This window comes from Pholcus phalangioides, unplaced genomic scaffold (genome assembly GCF_987345545.1).
Source record: "Pholcus phalangioides strain wild (caught in Gottingen) unplaced genomic scaffold, Ppha-v1.0 ptg000004l_1, whole genome shotgun sequence".
Classification (NCBI taxonomy): Eukaryota; Metazoa; Arthropoda; class Arachnida; order Araneae; family Pholcidae; genus Pholcus; species Pholcus phalangioides.
The window spans coordinates 18983787-19008710 of NW_028301597.1; the positions used below are offsets into that span (position 1 = coordinate 18983787).

Here is a 24924-nt window from a genome sequence, read left to right on the forward strand (position 1 = left end):
AAATATATTTTTTTTAAATTCGTTTTTTCAATCTATTGAATACTGCTATTCTAATTGCTGATTGTCGCTATATAGGCCTATATATTGTTAATTTTTTTTATATATACTGGGTGTCCTGTAAGTGCTAGTTTATATTATCAACCGTCCGTCAAAGAGGTATGATTCGAATTTGAAAAATGTTCATCAGGCGTTCAAAAATTACCCTGTACCAGAGTTTTGAGAGCGAAAATACAGTGTGCCACAAAATAGAAATTCTAAATTTCTATACGGTCTCCCCTCTAACTTCCAAATAGAAAGTTGTTGCCCTGTATCTCCTGAAGCCAACAAAAAAAAAAAAAAAAAAGTTCCATGTTTCTAAGTTCAATATTCACAGACATATTCGAATTCGAAAAACTGGAGAAATTTGGAAAAGAATAGCGTTAAATGCAGGTAAAACAGTTTTTACGCATTTAACGTTGTCCTTTCCCAAATTTCCTCCGTTTTTGTAATTCGAATATCTTTGTGAATATTGAACTCAGAAACATGGATTCTTTTTTTCGGTTGACATCAGGAGAGACAGGGCAACAACTTTCTGTTTGGAAGTTGGAGCACAAAGGGACCATGTAAAAATTTAGATTTTTTTATTTTTTTTTCACACTATATTTTCATTCTCAAAACTGGTACAGGATAATTTTTGAACGCCTTTTGAGCATTTTTTAAGTTGGAGCCATACTTCCACGACGGACGGATGAGGACATGAAGACCTTGCTAGCACTTACAGGACACCCTGCATATACTTATTTGCCATTTTATTTAATTTTTTGTAATATTAGTCAGTCATTTTTTTTTTGAACAAAACACATTCATTTCCTCTATCCGAGCTCTATATAACTTTTTGTTTAATAATCATTCTCTCATGTACTTACTCACCAACGTTTGTAATTTTTTTCCTCTCGATGTTGCCAAAAAAATTCATAATGTACAAATTCTGGGACTCCGGCCTGCACCAATAAATAGTAGCAATAGGAGTAATATTTGTCAGTTCTGCTGCTGTTGATGAACCTGTATTGCTTCCGAGAAAAAAAAAAGATTCGGCTTAGACAGGTTTCACTGTAATAAAAACATATGGTGAAGAAAAAGACAAAATATATACTTCTTTTTTTTTGTACTTCCAAAAGACACCTCTGTTTGAGGAAGATGAAGCGTTTCACTTTTATCTTTGACATCTATGCTACAGAAGCGTATATAGCAGAGGAGGGGCAGTGGGAACCCGTGCACCCCTAACTCCTAAGAAGATCAAAAATACTTTTGAATATCTCTGTAAAATAATAAAAATACCGAAAGAAATACCTTATAAGTGTTCTAAAGGTTAGTAACTGATAATTCTCTGGAAGAAAATTCGTTGTTCTCCCGTCCCTCTTGAACCCCGGGTGCTTTCTCCACCGGTCGATTTTGTGTACCCTTTCGTTATGTGACACTGTATCATATAACGGACATTGAAAATTTCTTCTGAAAATAAAAACACTAATATTTTCAATCAACAACTGCAAACAATGAATTTTTTCGATGGACGACGACCTTCAAATATATTCTACTCAGTAGATAGTTACATTAGAGACAGTTTCTGGCTCATTGACTGATGAATGGTTTTAGCTTGGAGAATCCCAGATCTCTCTTGATCCTCAGCTTCTTCTCCTTTCATGACTATCATCAGTTAATACATATAATAAATAATGTAAATGTGATAAATCGGATATTATGCATCATCACCAATTGTCTCGGTAAGTTTTGTGAATGCCCAGCACACTGTCAACGGAGGCTCTGTTTGATTATTCCCGTCGCAGTGGAGGCTCTGTGTTTTCTGTGTGTGTATATTGCATATTCAATGAAAGGGGGAAAGGGAAACGAAACTACCCTGCACTGTGGACGGAGGCTTTGTCTCTTCGTTTCACGTTACACAGTGGAGGCACTCTATATATATTTTGTATACATTGGTGTATTTAGACCAGTGGTTTTCAACCGGTGCTCCACGGAGGGGCTCTGTGTGCACTTCCCAGGGGCTCCACGGTGACTCAAGTAAAATAAATAAGTAAATTTGGCAGATAAATAGGAAAAAAAGAGGCCCCGGGGTTCCGCCATAAAAATTATATACAAAAAAGGCTCCTCAGTCAAACAGGGCTGCGATATAAAAATTATGTACTGAAAAGGGCTTCGCGAGTCAAAAAAGACTGAGAACCGCTGATTTAGACCATTCTTAAATCTCTGCCACTTCAACGTACCAACTTCTTCTTCTTACTTGCCCACAAGTCTTTTCCACACTTCTTACGAAATCTCAGTCTGCGGTCTCCGGCCCTTATGTGCTACTTGGAGCACGTGCAATGTTTCTCCCTAGTCAATGGGTTTAGCTATACATTTGGGTCAAATGGCCTCTGCGATGCTTGCGAGCACGGGGAGCCACCATTATAAATCTTTGCTAACTTTTCCGACACAACTCTCACTCTTTTGAGGTAACGGAAGTAACGTGCTTTGCATCAGTCCGCGGTTGTGAGCGCGGTTCTATCTATCTACTATACTTTCATTCATAACAGGAGACCACGATCGAGAAACTACAGTAAGATATTGCGTTTCAATTAGCGCTCGTTAGATGGCGATACCATCGCTTCGATGGAAAATTGCGAAAGACATCTTTGCGTTAAAAGAAGTAACATCAATGCACAATAAATTCAACTTTTAAACTGATAGCATTTTTTCCAGTCTCACAATTTGTTCCAAATATTCAGTAAGCCTTTAGATGTAAATTACCTTTTATTCCGGAAAATTCAGTGCTTTTGCGTCAAGCTCACAAATGCTGTATTTTCCTCCGTATAATTCGCGGATTATCTGTCAAAAAAGTGGTTAAACATTAAAAAAAAAAATGCGGATTATCTACCACTGCGGACAATCTGCAGAAAATGCTATCAGCCTGATGAGTCTGAATTCGTAGGTTTTTGATTGAACTGTAAATTTTGTTTTGTGTGTGTATAAATATAAATTTCATTAATTAGCCTCCTAAGGGATTGATTATTGAAACACGAGGTAATTTTTTATTATTAGCGTTTTTAAATCCTGCTAATAATACTCCACTTCGGATTATACGTTGTTTTTTCCCCTCCAAATTTTGCATGTGGATTGAATTTCACGCCACCGCGGATTATACGCAAGAAAATACAGTACACATTTCGATACATTATTTTTTTTGTTTACTGTGGCTGCATACGCCCCTTATTCTCTGGGATATACGATAGATGCGCTCTAATTGAAGTTACTAAGAATGGTGTCTCAAAGTGATTAGATCATCCTTTTGTTTTATTTGAACGGATTTTCCAATTCCAGACGCACTCTATCCATGATCGTCTTAACAAGTGGATTAATCCGAGTATGGCCCAAAAAAGGGTGGTTTCTCAACCGCCGGGCCGTGAGTGGTTCACCGTTTAATTTCACCCATTTATTTCCCATTAGTCGTGTGTATGTGACCGGGCCTTCCACTCACAAAAAAAGAAATCAACCGGGCCGTGGGCGTCCAAAGGTTGAGAATCATTGCGTCTAGAGCTGACCAAAAATGCCTGTGTGTGTGTGTGCTTTCCAATTTTCAATGCTCAATCTTGAAAATCTCTGTGCACTCGTACGTTAAGAGGGCGCAGGGGGTGGGTAGACACTTTGTGCACGATAACCATGGCTCCCCACAAGGGGGGGGGGCTGCGAAGGCTCTAGCCCCTGGGGCCCCTGGACGATTCTCATAATTTTTTTTTCACGCTATTAATTAACTATAAAGGGTTCGTGAAAGGTCTGGGGGGGGGGGCGCTGTAGGATGTGGGGGCCGTGATGATGACCTTGTACAACAATTGACATCTATTTGATTTATTTAGCTTCATTATTTATCCTTAACTTTAAAAATTAGATGTAATTCAGGGTGAATTATTTTTTGCATCATGTACGGATTATTCCCCCCTTTTTTTAAATTTTTGCTTCATGCGCCATATTTTAGATAATTATGTCAAGAGGATGGCGATTCGCCAATTCCAATAGATTCATGATTCCAATTTCTGAAAGACATATTTATTTTCATGCCATTATTCAGTATTAATTGCTTGCAATAAACTGCGTTTCGATTTTTTTGATCGTTGAAAATCAATGTCGGGTTGAATGATCCGTATTCTTGTTCTTGTTGTATTTTGAGAGCATCAGATGGCAGCAGTAGTCCGAAAAAATGATGATGATGTAGAAACAGTATTTTTGTTTGAAATAGGGATGAATAATATAATTTTTTGTATATCGATCTTGGGCCGTTTTTACTGAGCTGTCATTTGCGGTAGAATTATATATAAATCTAAAAGTCTTTAAATATGTATATATACATATTTTTTCAGCACCATCTTACTATTGTTAAGAGTTCCCCGGCCCCGTTCAATGCCCTCAGCCTCAATATATTATACTGTGTGTGGTCTCTTATAGCACTATTGATGTAATAATTATATTGTAATTGCAGCATCAGATTAAGTAGGATTAACATGGAGCCCCCACGCAATTCAGGTTCCCCCCCATTTCAATACCCAGTGTGTTCATGGTGGGTACCCATGCGCACGGCATTTTGGAGGAAAACTTGGCTTTCCGCAAAATATTTCATGTTCTGACATATCTCTAATCTACACCACCTGGAAGCATTTCGCGGAATTTGAAGTATTTTGATCAAAAATTTTCCGAAACCAGGGTTACCAGACACCCTCTCCCTGGCAGTGCCGTCTAAATGCATGGGGGTCTCAAGTACATTGGGAACCCGTGATAATGAGATTCAGTGCTAAGGTTTTAAGAGAAAGCATAAAAATTTATAAGCAAGCATTTTATAAGCAGCTAATCAGGTCCCCAGAATATCACTTTGCCGGGGGGACGGGGACGGCATGGAGCTGTTAAGACGGCCCTGAATTCTGGTAATACAAAGAGTAATGATTTCGTAATGACTCAAAGACAATATTTTTGGGACGCTTGTTCATATCGTCTTTCAAATTTTCAGAGAGAGAGAGAGAGAGAGAGAGCGAGAGAAAAAATATTTGAAATATACGTGCCCAGCTTTTGCGGATATATCACGGTTTCAGCACATAATATTCAATTAAGCGTGGATTAAGATTCGATTAAATTAGTTTCGATTAAGCTTCTGGAATAAATCACACATTAAAATGAAATGAGAATTATATTGAACGAAACGATCACAATACCTTTAAGATTTTTATTTTTTTTTGAGAAAGTTATCGCCCTCTGTGGGGCTACAAAATCTCTCGGGGCCAGTACCCTCTCTCAAGTCTAAGATTTATTCGTCTCAACTTAGCAACATAGTTGCCATTGATTCCAAATGTTTTATTCAATAAAAATATTGCATACATAGTAGTCAGGGCCGTCTTAAGAGTATCGTGGGCCCCGGGCCAAGTGATTTTTCTGAAGGTGATTTTGCTCTATCTCGATTCTGAAGTGATTTTGCTCTATCAGGTAAATTCTCGAAAATTTCAACCAGATCTCATTTTTGCGAGGCCTCTCTTCTCTTGAGCCCCTCCGTCCCATGCCTTAAGACGGTACTGATAGTAGATGTGTATATAGTAGATAGTTGATGTGTATTTTTATCGATTAAGCGGGGAAGGGTATCCGCGTTATCCGGATAAGCGGGGCCGACTCTGTAGCTTGAAGAAGTTCAAAAGCTCTCATACTGTACTAGATACTGTGTGAATTCATTTTATTTAATTTTTAATTTTTATTCTAGAAAGGTAATGTTATGTAAATAAAAATAATTATATTTCTGGAAGAGTAGTGGCAGTCCAGTTATCACAATATAGCACCATCTTAAAGACAGAACCAAGCAAATTTTCCTAAAATTCTTAACTAGTTGAATTATAAATTTTAGGTTATGCCGCCATCTATATTTAAGGTGAAACTCTTTCCAAAAAAAAAAACGTGCGACGCGTATTTTGATTTTTTTAAACTGCATCCTGCTCTCAAAATCAAGTTCAAGCAACTTGCAAACATTGCGCAAGCTAATTTTTTCAGAACATGTGAGCAGTCTGCTCACGCTTCATGGCAGGGCATCTGAACATCTCAGAACCATTTCCGTTCTTATTGTTTCACTAAACAGTATAACAGAGTGTAACAGTATCTTTGCTAACAAATCCGTTATACAAACAACATGATTTCGATCCAAATTCAGCTTAGAAATAATACGACTACGCAACTGAAATATATACCACACAACTGTGTTTCTCAAAGTCTGCGTCGCCAACCTTTGTCAGGGGTGTCACGGCGAGTTGAAAATATTGATTTGTGTGCCTAGTTAATGCTTGATATATTTTATAAGTGAAAATATTTATCAAACTATTCCGGGGAGCCGCAGATGAATCATGAATTGGGAAAGGGCGCCGCGGGTGATAAAACTTTGTGACCAAAAAGCGCCATACCGTATATACTCGTGTATGAGCCGTATTTTTTGTTCAGAAAATCTTTTATATGTTGGAAGTGTTGGCTTGTATACTGGTCACTTTTTGGGAAAAAAATTCAGCCCCAGTTTTATCAGCATTCCCACCCCCCGTTATAGCGAAACTAGACGCAATTTATGATCATTGCTACACAAGATCATCCAAGGCTAATCATGCGCAAAGAAACCCAGAGGCAATGTCCAGGGTAAGCTCCTGCATAAAGACGGTCTTACGTCAAAATGCCTCTTTTGAGGTAACGGAAGTAAGGTGCTTTGCATCAGTCCGGGGTTGTGAGTAGTTCTATCTACGTATCTATCCTACGTCAAAAGGGGCTTCCAAAAAAATAAAAAAGTATCAATTCACACAGCAAAATAATTACAGCAGTTTGCGGCCCGCGAACGGTAGCCATCTCTTATATCCGACCAGCAGACTGAACATTTTGAACAACCATGGCTTTTTGCCCATGCTGTAGCAATTGGTACGATAGAAAATCGTTTAAGTAAGTAAGAGGGAGGAGGAAAATATTTGGAAGGTTTTGATCACATTTTTCATTGTATAAAACAACTTTAATATCTTAGAAATATGCATTTTTTCCTCTAAAACGCATCTAATTTTTTAGTTTTGGCTTGTACATGGGTTTCCAATTTTCTATCGTTCTGGTGGCCCCAGAGGCGGATTTAACGGCGGGCGCGCCCGGGGCCCCGACTTCTAAAGGGCTCCGAAAAACACAAACTTCACACTTTTTTTCTAATTTAGGGGCCCCAATATTTTCTTTTGCACCAGGGGCCCCGACTGACTTTAATCCGCCACTGGGTGGCCCTCAAGTTGGAGGATCTACTTATGCGGTAATTAGAGACGGTACGAGACAACGTTGATACCCATGCATGAAACGAAAAATTATGCACAAAAAAAAAAAAATACTTTGCATAAAAAAACATATGCAAAATTCTATCTCCATTGCTTAATTCTTGCAGATTTTTTGCTTTGTACTATATAACTCTAGCTATAAGTTAGGGAATGCGGAGAGAAATGAAGAATCGCTGCTCGCGGGCGTCGTACGCGAAGAGGAAAAGATGCTCCGTTTCCCATCCAAACATCGTAGTTATTTGCAAATCTCACCAATAGATGTCACTCAAAGGCAATATTCGACGGCGACAAAAAGTACTTCTGATGACAAAATGACGAAAATTTTCATGATGACATTCGATTGGTTGTGTAGTTTAAAAAAACATCAAATGTCGTCGTCACAGTTTTTGTGAGAGCCATTTTATACATATTACCGGTAAACAAATAACAGCGCTCACCCATTTTGCGTTGTTGTAGCAATCGTATATTTTCATTAAGCGGTCTAGAAATTATACATTAAAGAACTATAATTATAAATAAATAATTGCATAGCCAGAAATATGGTCTCGGATTTTTCCTCAAAAGAATTACCGAACCTCCGAAACTTCTTATTCACTAATGCATTCAGAGACAAAGCTAGCGATATTCAGAATTCTTACAGGAAATCGATTTCTGAGTTATTTTCTATCGTAAGTACGAACTCTTGTGGTCGGCACATTTAAGTACCTCGTTAACTAATATATTTCCATTGATATCGTTGATCATTATTTTGTTACTTTCTCTTCATAAATAGTAAAAATAGCAGTACGGTCTCCCCTAACCCCCGAAGGCAACCTATTGATTAGAAATTCTACTTGAATATGGACCAGGCCGCCGCACGAGCCTAAAACGTGAAACTTTTTGAAAAAATTGTTTTTTTTGTAGTTTTAGTTTTTATAATATTTCTCAGAATTAGTTTACGTTACGTAAAGTATCAATATAATCTTCAACCCGTTGCTCGCGAGCACCACAGTGCTCCCAGAAGCACCCAGTATGCTCAATGCTCGTGTCTGATTTCGTTCTCGACAGCATGTGATCGATAGTCTGAATAAACACTTTGTACAAACTGCATTCAAGGATTGAAATCATTCTGATTTCATGCATTGGTATGCCGTAAGGAATGCTCTTCTTTTCATGATGGGCACAGGCCACGACTAGAAAAAAACGACCTCTGATACAATGTGACATTATGAAGAATGAATACATGTAACAAAAATGAGGAGAAACTATTTAACCGTGTACTGATAGCGCATGTCATTTTTAATTATAGCAATGGATTCAGGGGAGAGCGCATACGTGAAAACCAACTATCATTTCTCATATTTGCTAGAATTCCTTTGAAAATTTGATGAAATTTTGAATGTAAAAATTTTTTAATCTTTTGCTCAATCATCAATTTCTTACGTGTCACATGAGAAGAATTCTGCCGCAAAAAAATCAATATTGACTATTTTTCTTTAGCATTCATCATCTATATATAATTTCATTGGTTATTTCATTTCTAAATTTATTTCTATAATTTCTCGTGGAGAAAGCGAATAGCTTTCTGAGAATGTTTTCTCTCGTTAATTTTCCTCACCTAAAAATTCTGATATTGAAATACCGAAAGATTGTAATGACAAGTGAAAGCTAATTACCCGAAGACTCCAAACCATTTGAGAGTATCTTGGCTTGTGTAACACGTGCAGAGCTGCACATTGTGGAAAAATTTAAGGGGCCCGAAATTTTACGTTAGAAAAATTTTGAACTTCTTTAAAGGTGCTTTGGACACAGGGCGTAGGTTGGTTATTAGAATATCTGACTGCAAAGTAGTTGAAGAAACCCTAAATACCGGCTTATGACAGACATTCAAGTTAACTCCAAGATTGAATGCAGAGAAGACATTCAATCTTCTCTACTTAGTGACATAGTTCACGTGTTTAAGTAAATATGTATTGAGAAGTTATATATATACGTATTTTTTCGAAGAATTTTTAGAAGTGTGCATAGAGTTACACGCTGATCTTTTCATAAAGTATCTGAATCTCGATTAGTGATCATGAAATTTAAATATATTTTCTTTTAGATTAAAAAAAAAAAAAAAAAAAAAAACTGATTTCTTCAGCCTGAATCAATACGAATTATTTATTTCTCTTTGATGAACAATGGTATTTTAATCAATGAGATGAACGAAGCTTTTCATATATATATTCAAAACTTTTTTCTCTATATTCTCTTATTGAATTGCTGTATTTTGGTTATTTGACATCCATATTTTTTATGGGCATAATTGTTTTAGCCAACTTTTATGGGCAATTTGCCTGTTGAGGCCTTTGTATTTATAGTAGACCTATTGATTTAAAATCATAATTATTCGAATTAGATGTATATAAACAAAAATGATCAGTTGAATTATCATGCCTATAAAAGATACTTTATATTAAATATTTTTATAATATAAAAGCAAGTTTTTAACAATGAAAAATTTGGAATGTGTAAAGAAATGAGAAACGTAATATCAGTGTAATTCAAAAAACCTATTAACTATGGGAAGTTCAAATCTTCTTTTACATTTTCAAATTGATATTAGTTAGAAAAATTTACAAATAATCATTTTAAATTAGATACACAAATTACTGAATTGGCATAAAATATAAATGAGCAATAATGTGAACAGAAAATTTCAGTATTTTTTTTGTTAGCTTTACATGATCGAACTTGGAGAAGCATGTTAACTAGTAGAACAACCGCGACGTACTCTGCGAACTATTCCCCTATTCATGACGTTATATGTTGACGGAAGGGTGATCGCGCAGTGTTACACATGTAAGCTACGACATCAATATTGTTAATGTATTATTATCGGAATCGAAAAATTAGCATTGTAATGTTTGATTACGAAACTCATGGGTGCTGTTCATGTTACGTTTCAAACATGTGCGAAAAAAAATTGTTTTTACTCGTTTGATGTTGGTATTGAAATATGGCCGTATGGAAAATCGTGCGACCTACTCCCATGTGCTTCTTCTAAGAGACTGACACAAAACGCTGTCGTAGCTCTATATGATGCAGTCCTCTCTGGTCCTCTTTTTTACGCAACCAACCCTCTTTCCTTCCCCCTTCATCCTCCACCTAAAATCCAACCAACCCTACCCCCAGCCCTCCCAGACACGTGACCCAGGGCATCCAATAGCCGCTGGCGTACTCCTCTACTCTCCTCAGTCGGCAGCAAAGCCTTGCCGAAGCGTGTTTTAGATCAGCAGAGAACTCAAAACTGAGAAGACGCAAAAGATCGCCGAGTTTTAGGGTTGGACGATGAGACCGACTTGACGCGCTCTCTCTTTCTCTCTCTCTCTCTACCGAACGCGCGTCCTGCTGAGATCTCACTCTCCTCTTTGCCACCTTCCCGCTCCTATCCAAGATCGTCGCCGTCTTGCACTCTACCCGTAAGGAGCTATTCTCAAGACGCCCGCAGGCGCTTCAAGAAGCCGGCACTTCTTCTCCTCTGGTAATCTTGACAAACTCAGCACATGTAGGCCTGACGGAATCTTGACATCATTCCGAGTGTGTCATTCGATCTCTAAAAGTGTCTGTCCATCGCCAGAAAATGTAAGACCCATCATCCGGAGTTGTGGTCGACACCAGCACTTGTTGATCATCCGGAATCCGAATATTTTTCTCCCGAGTGTGTGCCATTCGATAAAAAAAAAACTTCGTGGGGAACCAAACTTTATTTTGTGATACGGGACGTTTTTTAGAGAAAAACAAAAATCTAATCTCAGTATATATTGAAATGTTAATGCATTATCCTATATGGTACTACTCTATCTACAGGCCGAACCAGGAACCAGCCAGGCCAAGTGTTCGGGTATGATGAATGGTACCTTGTACGAGGATACGTCCAACAACAGCAGATCTAGCGTCGAAGTCGTGCAGCAACAGTCACAGTCGTCTTCGCTCCAGACTGGTCCATTGCACATACCGGCTAAGCGTGTACCTACTTCCAGCCTGGCGGTATCGGCTTACGGTCACTCGGACTGTGGTGCTGTGGTAGACGGTACCGGACTGTCTTCAACCGGCAGTACCGTCATCCGTCACAGCCACCACGGTCACCAGCCATGGGGCTACTCGCCCGAGAACCACTCGGCCTTCGAGAGTCACCCGTCTCAGTACAACCAGTCGCTTTGCAGAGATGGTATGTCACCGGCCTACTACTACAACGACCACCACAGCAGGTCATCGGTGACCACCGACAGGAAGCCGCAGCTTAAGTTTTGGCCAAACTCGTACGAACTACCGTCTGCGGCAGCGGCGAGCAGTGCTGTGCCTAGCACGGACACGTGCCAAAGTTTTGTGGCACAGTCATGGTGCAATTATTCACCGTATTCGAGCCGCGTGCCCACGCACATGGAGCCACACGCTCCTCAGCCTGTCGCGTACCTGCCGTCGGAGGACTCGTCGAGGACCAGGGGACCTGTCGAAGCATTTCCCCATCCGGACACGTACACACTGCGAACATTCGCATCTGCGGAAGTCCATTCGCAACCTACCTACGTTCCAGCTGGCGCAGGTAAGCATTGCAATTTGCATTATCAGTTTGATAATATGTCAATTTTAGTTATAAAAGTATTTGGGAGACGGAAGTTGTAATTGACTTTCCTGCATAACAATCAGAAACGCAATTGATAGCCTACTGTCATGTGTTATCGAAAAAAAAATTGATCAATTTAGTATTTATCAATATGCTTTGAACAGAAAATCTCACCATAAGAGTTTGACACACGCACACACATGGGCCTACTATTTAGTTTTATCTGTAAAATATTTGACGACTTGTTTCTTGACATAAGACTACTGATAAATGTCAAGTTATCCTTATGATCTTTAGGATAAATTTCATGCTGCTATAACAAGGAGATCAATGACTATAATTAGAAAAATTACTTTCTTCACATATGTCTCATAACTTGGGTAATGTGTATGATATTTGAAATTGATGAGAAAAAAAAAAAGAACACCAAACATATGTTTTGATGTCGAAATATATTTTTCAAGAAAAGTGAATATTTCTGTTCGTTTTGAATGACTAGAACAAATATCGCAACCACAGTTGCCTTTTTAGTCAAGATTGTGCTGCAAAAAACGTCGACTAAAACTTGATTATTCTATTTCCAGCTTTTCTGGAAATAAAAGAATTCAATAGTCGACTATTAAGCCTAGCTGATAGTCATGTATCAACTTCTTCGTAAAAATGAAGAGAGAAAGAAGAGAATCTTCTAATAATATAATTCCCGTAATCAACTTCTCACAAATATGATTATCAGAGACTCAAGTACACGACAAATTTATCATTGACTATTTCCATAGTTTCATTATTTTAATATTTGACTGTTATCTTCGAAACCATCTATGTCGATATTCAGTAGGCTAGTATTGAATTTACGATACAGGAAGCTCTTAAAAATATATTCTTCTTCTTTTACTTTCGAAAATAAAATATGTAAAATTGTTATACTTTACAAGGAACCTACGACGGAACGTCGAATATTTTTGTTCGATATTAAATAGTATATATCTTTTAATTTGAGAATAATCCAGAATAAATACAGCAGGCCTGCATATGTATGTATAATAGCAAAACTTTTTTTTAAATTATTTGAGCATTATCTAAAAAAATCTATGGTTAGTAAACATATAAAAGAAATAATTCTTCTAGAAGTTTGATGATATATAGCAGTCTGATGAATGTAGAATTCTACTTATTTATTTCATGTTCAAAAACCCAAAAGTATTTCGTCTATTTCGTCGTGATGTAAATATATTTAGCAGCACGTAACCAAAATAACTTGTATCATCATATGCGATGATTAAGAATGAAAGTTATCGGATAATAATAAGAAAGGAGTGTCAAATATATGTATGTCGTATAAAGTATCAACTTTTCCGTTAGTCAGGTGTATCTTTATGGTATCATTAAGACACGGTGATATATACACACGACAAGTTATCATTTTACAGATAGAATCAACTATATTCGTTTCATACAGGGAAAAGACACTTGAGAAGCATACTAAGTAAAATTTTTGGAAAAATAACTGCGCGTTTTTATGTTATAGTGGAAACTGTCTGGGTTGGATATACTTACAGTTTCATCAGAATTTTCACAAGCTACAAAAGTGTCATATGTATAGAATACTATGAACCTGTAAACACATAGTAAAGTAAATAATGAAAAAAAATTATAGAATCATTTATATCTCAGTTCCAACGAAAACTGTCTAATATAACGAAAGTGTCCAATTTGACAGATTTTACTGTCATTATTCAAACTATATTATACACCTAGGCTTTGCCGCAAGAAGCAACGTAAGTGCTTCATACCCCAGGATCATTTGAGCATTTCTGCAAACACAGAATTTATTGAGACGTCGAAGATTGCACATAGTGCATCGTTATGAGAAGAAAGAAATCGGAAATTCACGTGAAAATCAAAGTGCAACGGGCACCAATAATGAACAAGTATAGAAAGCTGAGTTTAAAATTTTCAGACTATACAAGAAACGAAGAAACGAAGCAATTTTTTGAATGAAAGGAAATCCAGTGAAAAGGAATATATATCTTTGAATAATTAAGCTTCCACGTAAAAATTAAACTGGAAAATAATTTTACAAATAAATGTGAATAAATTCACATTTGCATAAGAGGAAAAAAAAAATGCTTCTAATAAGAAAAGAAAAGATACAATTATAGTTTTAAAAGTAAGAAACGAGGGCAAAAAAATGGTTAGTTTTCTCTTTTTTTGCACACGTGGCCGCTGCCCACTGCGATTTCCTTCCTAAAATGCCCTTTTAATTTTATTTGCCGGAGGCGAGAGCAAATTTGTAGCTTTTTAATAGTAATAAAATGATTGTGAAGCCGTAATGTTAGAGCGGCGAGTGGTTTACAAAAGAGATCTCTCTTTTTTTTTTTTACGACCTTGTGCTCAAACTTGCAACAGTAGTAGTGGTGGCTGCCGGCGCAGTAAACCTCAGAACAGGTTAGCGCCGACGACGCCGCCGAATTACAGAGAGAGAGCGAGAGAAAAGGAGTTAAAGGAAAAGAAAATCTCCTCAGGAAAAGAAAAAAAAAAGTGCAAAAGAAAAATAATAATTTTTATTTATTTATTTTTATTTTTGCTGCTCTCGTCGTTGATCCCATAGTTCGGATCTACGCGATAATTTATCGGCAGCGAACGGCATTTTTTCGTTCACAAGTTGGACATTTTTTCCACCCGAAACCATCAAGGGAGCGCTATTTTTTTCTTTAAATTTTGGATAATTCATGAATGAAGTTATTCTCAATCCCTGAGTTTTATCCGAAATTACATAATGAAGGCTTCGAATATGTTTCCATGTCTTATTTTTACCTCATCTCCACTTCACACTTATTTCGTCTCGAAAGAAAAATGCAATTAAATTCCAATTCTCGTCTACTTGAAGTATTCTCGGAATTTCAAAGAGAAATAGGCCACTGCACACAGTGCCGTCATAAGGCATGGGGCCCGGGGGTCTCAAGAGAAGAGGCGCCTCACAAAAATGGTAACTGGTTAAACTTTTCGAGAAATTTCTAGGTCGAACCTCAGAAAAAGCAGTTGGCCCGAGGGGTCCCATGATGCTCTTAAGACGGCCCTGAGTGTACACAGGGTCAATTCATGGCCCGCGTGCCAAATGTAGCCTTCGAAACTACCCGGTATACATTGCCAGATCACTGATATAGTTCCGGAGCACTCATAGTGACTCGTCACATAGTTCCAGATCACTAAAAGCGACCCGTGGTACATATCCAGATCAATTAAGTGACCAATAGCACAATCCTAGATCACTTGAGTAACATGTGGCATATTTACAGATCAGTTCAGTGACTCGCGGCACATTTACTGATCACCTAAGTGACCCGTGGAACAGTTTAAAGTTTCTCAAGTGGCCTGCGGCACATAACATAAGTAACCGACCTGGCAGTCCCAGATCACTTTATTAAGTGGCCCGCGACACGTTTTCAAATCAAAATTATAATAACACTCTATAATTCTTAAGTGGCCCGCATTATCCTAAAGGTTGAGTACCCGTTTTTTGGGTTACTGTATCTCTATAATTCTTAGAATTTCTCTTTTATTCTCTTAAGGTTCTCTTTTATTCTTAAAGTTCTCTATCATTCTTAAAATTCTCTATATTTGCTAAAATTCTTTGATTCTATAAAATTCTATGTAATTCTGAAAACATTCCAAAAATTCTTATATAATAAAACTCTATATATAATTCTTAAAATCTTCTTTAAACTTAAAATATTCTCAGAATTTGAAAAAAATACCGTATCTCTCTCTATGATTCTTGGATATCATTGAATTTTCAGCCGCATCTTTGCTGTAACGCATAAAACGCGCATGAAAATCAGAAATTACTTGGAAATGTGTTTGTGGAATTGCACTATATTTTTGTACTTCGATACAGGTTTATTAAGCAGGAGGCTCTCAAGCTCATGCGCAGCAAAGGTGCTAAGCCTGCTAGGTGTATAGGCAGGCTCGGGTCTTGTTTAAAAATATTCTAACCACATTTTCTAAACCAAAACGTAAAATAAGGTAGGAAAGTGTCTAATAAAGTGTTTTTGACTCTAAGCCCGTTCACAAATAGTTTCATCCATCACTTAAATATAATTTTTTTGTACCATTTTAATATTTAAAATTCAAAAACATACATGTTTGAAAACTATAATTTCAATTATATGCCACAGGCCCGATGAGATGCTCTTACGGGCCATATCTGTCCCGCAGGCAGCTAGTTCGCAACCACTGCTGCAAAGTCTATGCTCAAATATCAAGGTGACTTCCCTTGTAATCTTTCCTCGTGAATCCTCCCTTGTAATCTTTCCTCGTGAATCCTTGAAATACTGCAATATATTGCGTGAGAGTTGAGTGAAGCTAACGGGAATGTGTATTTAAAATTCAGTAATTACCAGTTATGGTGGTGGCACTGTAGGCTTACAATAGGCATATTCAACCTGTTGCTCGAAAGCACCGTGGTGCTTCCCGAATCCCCAAAAGTACTCTATGCTCGTGACTGATTTAGTGCTCGCGAGAACTTGATCAAAGCTTCAATTAAACACCGTGTGAAGAATTGCATCCAAGGATTACAATTATACAGATTTCAGGTATACTTATGTCAAAGTTGCCGTAAGGATGCTCTTCGTTTGATGATGGGCATAGCCAGTTCTCGGTTGAAGACCCCTGGTTTACAATATTGTGCAAAGATGTCTTGCGTATACGTCGGCGATTCAGATGTAGTGGGCCGCAACACCCTAGGTTCCGTTTAGATCTAGATATATCAAGGACACAAGTACATTAATTGCTAAAACTGATTTCCACCCAGTGCACCAAACGACCTCCTCGATTTAAAAGTCTCTCCCTAAAGAGCAGGTAGACCTTTTAACACTGTATTTAAAATAACACGAAACTTCAGGCATATCTGACACTTTCACTTCCAATATGGAAGATAGCCACACTCCTCGAACACAAAACACGCAGAACTCGGACATCATAAATATGTTACACCACTCATACTGATGCACAACACATTCCAGAACGTACCAATTTTTCAAAAATTTCTCAGAGGAAATTTTACGAGGTCTCTCCATGTGTAGTGTGGCACTATTCATCGTTGATCGGCACTCACTTTGGGATGCCACTAAAGTGACTCGAGGTTGGTCAGATGTGTCACGGACTAGTTAATTAATGCTCTAATTTCCAAGGGCAGTTCGATTCAAAATTGTCATTTGTGAAAGGCATCTTTTTTGTCACTCTTCCGGTGTGTTAGCCGCATCAGTAAAGCCGCATTCGCAAATTTATTAACGTCATACGTACGCATCGAAAATTACAGTTTTCTCTACAAATTAATGCATCTAATGCATTCATAGCCTGAATTTTACAGACACAAAACATGTTTTAAAAATTTTTTCTCCAATTATTTTTCTTCACCCCCTGATTTGGTGCCCCTCTCTTATAGTGGCGCTCCGTCTGCCCATACGGGTTTCACAGCCCGAGAGCCGCTCCTGCGAATTTCATTCCCAAGGATGTCATGAAAGAAAAAGTATGGGAATATCTCTCTGGTATATTACAGTAAATCATTCATTTGGAATCATTAAAAACCATCTTCAGCATGAAAAAATTCACACATCAGTTTCTCGAGCTCATGTGGTGCATGAAACTTCAAGATTCACCGCGCTTTTTAAATATGATTGGATCATGCAAGCAGTGTACTCGCATGCTTGGAATGAATAGAGGAAGAATGGGAAAAATAGAATAAAAAAAATTCTGGGGAGTGGGGTGGAGGTAGTTACAGAAGTGATCTTAATGCATGTGTCAGTATGCGTACAACATGAGTCACGCTTTAGTTGACGTCAGCCGAGCATGCATGCACACATACTACAGAGAAAGAGAGAGAGGATAAATGCCCTCTAGAGTGAACAGAAAAGGTTTCTAGGTTTTTGCGGGAATGAATAGCGTTGTATGAGAAGAGAGAGCTAGAAAGAGAGCGAGAGAGAAGAGAGCGAGAGAGAAGAGAGCGAGAGCAAGCAGCAGCCATATTGCTGTACGTGGCAAAGAAGAAGGCGCAATCACCGGGCGTTATATACACATGCTCCAGAGCTCCAGAGTATATTCTCCTCCCCCTTCGGGCCGCCAACATCATCAGCTATGCATCGAGATGTCAGAATATTCTATTTCCTAGTTTTCTACCCACACCAACTCCCTCATTTCCCCCGAATTCTCTTTATTCTAGAATGTTCTATTTCTAAAGAGAGATGGCACACAAATAAATGTATGTTCCTTGGTGGGATTCGAGCGTACGAGGAAAAACGCAAAAAAACGCGAAGCCTTTCATTCTTCAGGCAAATGTTGTGTTCAGGATCACGCAGCAAAATAATTGGACGAGTTCTCCCGAGAGAAGCACGCGCATGCAGATTACACCCTTGTTTCCCCACCGAGACGATTTCAACATGAAATATCAAGACGTGAGCTGATAAAAGTTTTGCCAACGTGACCTCAAAGTGTTTACATATACAATGATTAAGCATCAAACTCTGAGTAAAACGTTAGCGAGAAACTCTAATTAATTCACATGCAGAGAGTTTCGTATGCTGCAAGTTAGCCCTTTTATATTTTGAGCCCCCCGTCCCATCCAGGAGGGGTACAATTTATATTTGCTAACCCTGTTACAGGCATTGACGAGATATCTCGCCTTCTTAAACGCATTTTATTTTAGCGATGAAATATGCACTATATTCTGTAAAGCTGACTTCTCAATAGAACATATTTTCATATGCCACTTACTTTGCATCATCGGGGGGGAGGGGGGCTCCTAGGATGTTCCGGTCTCCGGACTCCCGAATTGGAGCCCTGTCACCTTCCATCTTGTGAGAATTTCACGGGTATTAGAATCTAAAGATCCATAATAGCTTCTTTTACATTATTGGCCCTGTTAGAATATCCCGGGACAGCAAGAGAAACCATATGACCCCCACCTTGAGATCCCTTGCTATAAGCCATACGAAACAATGTTGTATGTGGGTTTTACGTTACATGCATTCACCATGCATGTAATCGATTCTTGGTGTCGTAAAATTGCGTCCGACAGAAAAAATGGGTTTCACACATGAATGGTAGAGCTCCTTGAAGACCTAGACTGATTCATCAGCTATTTTTGAGCGAAGTATGACGTCATAATTATCGATATAGCCAACCGTTCCTATCGTGTTTCTTTTCTTTTTACAAGTAGGCATCACTTGGAGTGGCAAAACAGTTTTTTCCTTGTTCAAAGACATATGACGACGAGTCCGCTCACCTATCTAGGGACCTTAATGAATGCTGTAGCAGGCCCGTAGAGAAAAATTTCGTTTGGAGGGGGGACCACTTTCATTTCGGGGGGGGGGGACGAAAGTGATAGAACAATAGATTTGGCCATCTTTTTTTCCTTTTTTCGGTCATTTTCTTACATTTCGGGGGGGGGGACCGGATCCCTAAATCCCCCCCCCCCCCACGCGCTACGGCTTTGTGCTGTGGCTACTTCTCTTTCTTGCTTAGACTAGGGGGGAGTGCCACCTTGTCGTCCATAACAAAAATCAAATCTTTAAGCAGAAACTAATTATTTGTCCTTTGTTTAGGCAGTCCGTAATAATAATAATAATAACTTGGGCAATACTAGCAATGTCTTGCTAATGCCTTGCGAACTGATCATACCTCGGACAAAGTGCTCTCTAATGGTGAGGCGGTTGTTCCTCCCTCGAGTATATGTGAGTTCGAAAACAAAACAATGCAATTGTTTTCGTTGTTAGTCGCTATTATGCGATGCCGTACCTCGTGGTAGCCTCACCATGTGTTCAGCCTAAGTCATAACCATTACGATGACGGTGTTTGTTAGTTAGACAATGACTGATAATTATCTTTTAGTATCGATTATATCAATTCAGGAATGGCAATCTTAAATAAGAAGGCTTCGAATGGTTTCATTAAAAAAATGATGCAGACTCTTGAATATTTGATCAGAATTTGAAGAATATGGTCCGAGATTAGGATTGTAGGTTGCCTCTAACGCCAACACTTTCAGTGGAATTTATGGCTTGAAAAATTATCAAAAATAATGCTGATCATCAAACCCTCTCCAGCCAAGGGTCATAAGCGGATACAGACGTCTCGTACGGGAGGGAGGGGGGTGAATCGCCGAGGGTGTGTATAACGAATGGGGAGGGGGAGGGAATTTCTCCTCTAGCCCACCCGCCTATGCCAATAATGCTGGTTTTTTTTTCCTGAACGGGAAGGGGACGATCTCCCCTATCGTCCTCACCCTATATTCGCCTACGCTTAAGACCATGTCAAATTCTTCCTTGTGAGGGTCATGAGCATGGGGTTTATACACCTACGAATATAAGGGTGCGAACCCAAAAACCCCAAGAATGCGGAACAAAAAAAAAATTTCCACAACGTCATGAAAACTATTGATTACGCAACTATAATGTCAGAAAAAGTGTACTTCTCGAGTACAGGGCTGTCTTAGAAGCACCATGGCCCACGAGCAAAATTGTTTCTTTGAGCGCCCCCCCCCCCTCCCGACTAGAAATGTCCGCATACTAATTACTAGCGTTACTCTCGAAATATTTCATTTGATCTCATTAATTTCATGAAGCCCTCGAGCCGTGCTTGGGTGGACTCATGCGTTATGACGGCACTACTGATATATGGGATATATTTCTCAATGTTTCTTGCATAGTTCCCTTTCCTTTATGGTTTTTTTTGTGAGAATAATCTTACCACGCGAGATGAATTTCTAGACTTCTCTCTCTCTCTCATTAAATTATTTCAAATAAATTTCCGTATACAGTAGAACCTCTCGATAACGGACACCCACGTTACCGAAAATTTTGTCCGCTAACGAGGAATGCCCGTAAATGGATGAAATACATTGTGGTCCGTCGACGTTATTCAAAACGTGTCCATTAACCGGAAGTGTTCGCTAACGGGAAATGGGAAGATTCCATTGCATAAGGGCCTATATCCAGTGAGTAAAATATTTTCCAACACACATTGAAAATCAGTCAAGAATTTTAAAAAAAAAAGTGAAAATTTGAATTAGCCTACTATATATCAAAAATAATAGTTTTTGGTGAAATTTTCTTGATTAACTAATTACGGAATGCGGCAAAAATGACGATTTTCATCGTGTAGGGTGGTTTTTAACTTGATGATGATGCTTTTTTCTCTAAGTTAATAAAAATCTCGACATAATTTAGGGGCGTTATTATAGGTTGTAAGAAAGAAAAGCCAACACTTGTAATCATAAATTGAGTGACCTCCCCCTGAAAACACATCAGCTTATTTTCAGCTCCGTCCACTTGTTTTCGGTATAAGTGGCCAAGACTCAGGGCGGAAAAGAGGAGAAAAGGCTTGTTGCTTGTTCCCAAAAACCTCTTCCGCCTCCTTTTCCATCACATACACACACACACTTTCAATGCGCTCACGATGAAAGCGTTTCTAATGATAAAATTGAAAGCTCTTAGGCCGTTTTGGCGCACTTCAGCCGGCAATCGCCCTTCTTCTACTTCACTTTAGGGGAGGGGGTGAGGAGTGGGTGAATCGAGACCCTGTTGCTTACTTGCTTTTGGGAAAAATCTCTCGCTCTCTTCTTTGCCCGAAACCTCCGCGGCCCATAAAACCGCCATAAAATGAACGCCGAGTTTGTGGAAATGGTTATGAAACTTCAGTTGGGCTCTCGATTCCAGTGATGGCAAAAACGGCTTGTTGCTGTTACAGTTGTATAGTTTCGTCTTGTCTTTGAGGAGAAAAGATTCCGGAGAAAAAAAAAAACCATAATAGAAAGAAATGGATCCTGATGGCAAAAATAAATTATTTGTGGATGTCTAGACACTTGATCACGTGTCAAAGGACATTTTCGTAACACCAGACACATCACTGGCTAAATTGAAGAAAAAGCAACATTGTTACTGTACGTTGAGATTTATGAAGCATTATTTAGGTGTATTCATGGGTACAGAATTTATTGAAACTCTACCTATGCGAAATTTACTTGTGTTAAAATTATGGTAGGGTTTCTCCACCTTTTGTGTTCTACCGACCCTTTGTGTCAGTCAGAGGAAGTGCGGTGATTCCCTATGTCAACGATATGTCCACGGACCATTTTACAAAATAATAACAGTGTGATTGCAATGTAAAAACAGAGTTGCTTGTTTTCTCATCCAAGATCACGGACCCCCTGGAATCACTGTCATATAAGAATGCGCATCTAATTCGTATTATTTGAATTTTTGGAATTTCAGTTAACATTATGAACACTTCGGCGAGGCAATCAGATTGTATTGGTGATCACTTTACCATGTTTTACTGGAGGTATGAAACACGATATATTTCCAAAGAACTCAAAAATTCACTCGTAGATGAGGTTTTTGATCATTTCGATGAGGCTCTTCACATAAACGTCGTAATCATCATCAGCATTACTTTCAGGGATAGGCGTACGCCGTTCCCTCAAATAAATAAATGTTAAAAGATGTGCCGATTTCTCTGTGGAAATGTGCATGTTTATTGGAGTTTCCACTACGTGAATAATTTAAAAAATTGAATTTAATTCTTAATTTTCGAACAACTCTTCAATTTGCTTAGAGTGCATTGTAGTATTTGTGCAGATTTAATTGAATCATTTTTCAACTCAAAAGCACGCAGATCGATATTTCAGACTTGCAAAAACATCGAAATATCTTGCGCTCATCATGCAAAAACAGAAAAGAAAATCGATTCATTTCATTTCTATAATCTAGATTTGTTTCCTCCATGAGCTTCCGACGAAGTCTCCATGTTGGTTACCTTGGGTACGGCTTGCATGTCCCTCAAACCTTTAGCCGAAGAGGAAGGGGATATCACGTGATACGAAAAAGCTTCATTACTGCAGTTTAGCGTTTCCTAAAGTGAGGTGATGGAATGGACCAGGGGCCGGACGGTAGAGTAAAGAGCTGCTGGTACAATAGCCCATAAGATTAAATGAGTTTGCCTGTGAGGAGGGGGAGGAATACCCAGAAAAAGCATATTTCTATGGGAGGGGATGTAGTTGAATAAACAGCAATTTGGAAAACTGCTATAGTTAATGCAATAACTTTGATATTATTTGATCCTTGAAAATTTATTCTTTTACTTATTTATTTTTAGTGACAGAACCAACAGCTACGAATCCATTGGAATGGACGGGAAACGTAACCGTCAGGAAAAAGAGGAAGCCCTACTCGAAATTCCAGACTTTGGAATTGGAGAAGGAGTTCCTGTTTAACGCCTACGTCTCGAAGCAGAAAAGATGGGAGTTGGCACGAAACCTCAACCTCACCGAACGCCAAGTCAAGATTTGGTTCCAAAACAGGCGAATGAAGAGCAAGAAAAACAGCCAACGCAATGCCGAGAATAACCAGAATAATAACAATACGCTCGCCAACACGAACGGTCAAGGACCAATTGTGAAATGATAATAATAATAATAATGATCATGATAATGAAGCACCATTTTATCGTCGATCGCGGGTTGATTCCTCTTTTTATTTTTCCCTCTTCACTCCTCTTTTTCATATACATATAATATGGACACTCCGTAAACTATATAAATAATATAAATTATATGTATTATAAATCCCCGATAGATATTCGAGTAGGCAAAAAGATTCAGTGTTAAATTATTTTCATTATTCAAAAATTGTTTGAATCCCTTATTCAATTTAAATTGCAAATTGTTATCTTTTGTATGTAGTTATTATTATAAGGTTTTTCTAACGGAAGAAAATATATTTATACAGAAATTTATGAATCACTATAAAATTCCAAGGAAGTTAATAATTTCTAAATTATTATGAACACTATTTAAAGTCCTATAGCACCTATTGCGGAACCCAGTTTGGGAAAGCTGATAAATCGTAAGTTTCGCTCTTCTTTTTAAGAAATTTTCATCAAGCGTTATAACCAATTATAAATGTTTCTCCAAGATTATCAATTATTTCTAAATATTTACGCGGATCTGAGAAGGATTTTCATCAGATGTTTCATCATCTATGAAAAACAGGGCGGATACGCGATTCATATTTACCTTTTGTTTAAAAAGGTAAATATGAATCGCGTATCATATATAATAATTTCTTCTTATTTATTGTACGGAGTATACAGGGTGTCCTGTAAATGCTAGCACGGCCTTTATCTCATCGACCGTCCGTCGTAGAGGTATGGCTCCAACTTGAAAAATGCTCAAAAGGCGTTCAAAAATTACTCTGTAACAGTTTTGAGAGTGAAAATACAGTGTGCAACAAAATAAAAAATCTAAATTTTTATACGGTTCCCCTGTGCTCCAACTTCCAACTAGAGGGTTGTTGCCCGGTAACTCCTGAGGCCAAAAAGAAAAAAAAAATTAAATAATAATAATATCCATGCTTCTAATCGCAATATTCACAGAGATATTCGAATTGGAAAAACGGCGGAAAGCTGGGAGAGAACAGCTCTAAATGCGGAAAAAACCGTTTTACCCGTATACTTAACGCGGTTTTTTTTCCCCAAATTTCCTCCGTTTCTTGAATTCGAATATCTCAGCGAATATTGCACTTAGTAACATTGAATTTTTTTGTTGACCTCAGAAGATTCCGGCAACAACTCTCTAGTTGGAAGTTAGAGCACAGATGAACCTTATGAAAATTTAGATTTTTTTTATTTTGTTTCACACTGTATTTCCACTCTCAAAACTGGTACAGGGTAAATTTGAACGCTCGTTGAGCCTTTTTTAAATTGGAATCATACCTCTACGACGGACGGTTGATGAGATAAGGGCTGTCTTACTGTACACACCCTGTATATGTGTGGTACCTCGATGTACGAGATTAATTCATTCTTGAAAGGCACTCGTCAATTATCATGTAAATCACGTCAAATTTTCCCACATAAAGACCCCAAGAACTCGTTTTATACCTCCAAAATACTAATATTCATAAAAAAATAAATTAGCAAGCCAATAATTCTATGCTGGATGAAGGA

At 38.2% G+C, this 24924-nt stretch overlaps 1 protein-coding gene across 2 annotated transcripts in view; it reads left to right on the plus strand.

Moving 5' to 3' along the window:
• LOC149086711 (homeobox protein abdominal-B-like) overlaps nucleotides 1-23406 on the plus strand; it is a 64800-nt gene extending 41394 nt beyond the window's left edge. For both annotated transcript variants that reach the window (XM_089231069.1, XM_089231070.1), the window contains exons 2-3: nucleotides 11169-11904; nucleotides 23074-23406. In XM_089231069.1, coding sequence (XP_089087195.1) covers nucleotides 11169-11904; nucleotides 23074-23381 — 1044 coding nt within the window. In that variant the 3' untranslated portion in view covers nucleotides 23382-23406. The remainder of the gene's footprint in view (nucleotides 1-11168; nucleotides 11905-23073) is intronic.
• Nucleotides 23407-24924: the final 1518 nt, after the last annotated feature.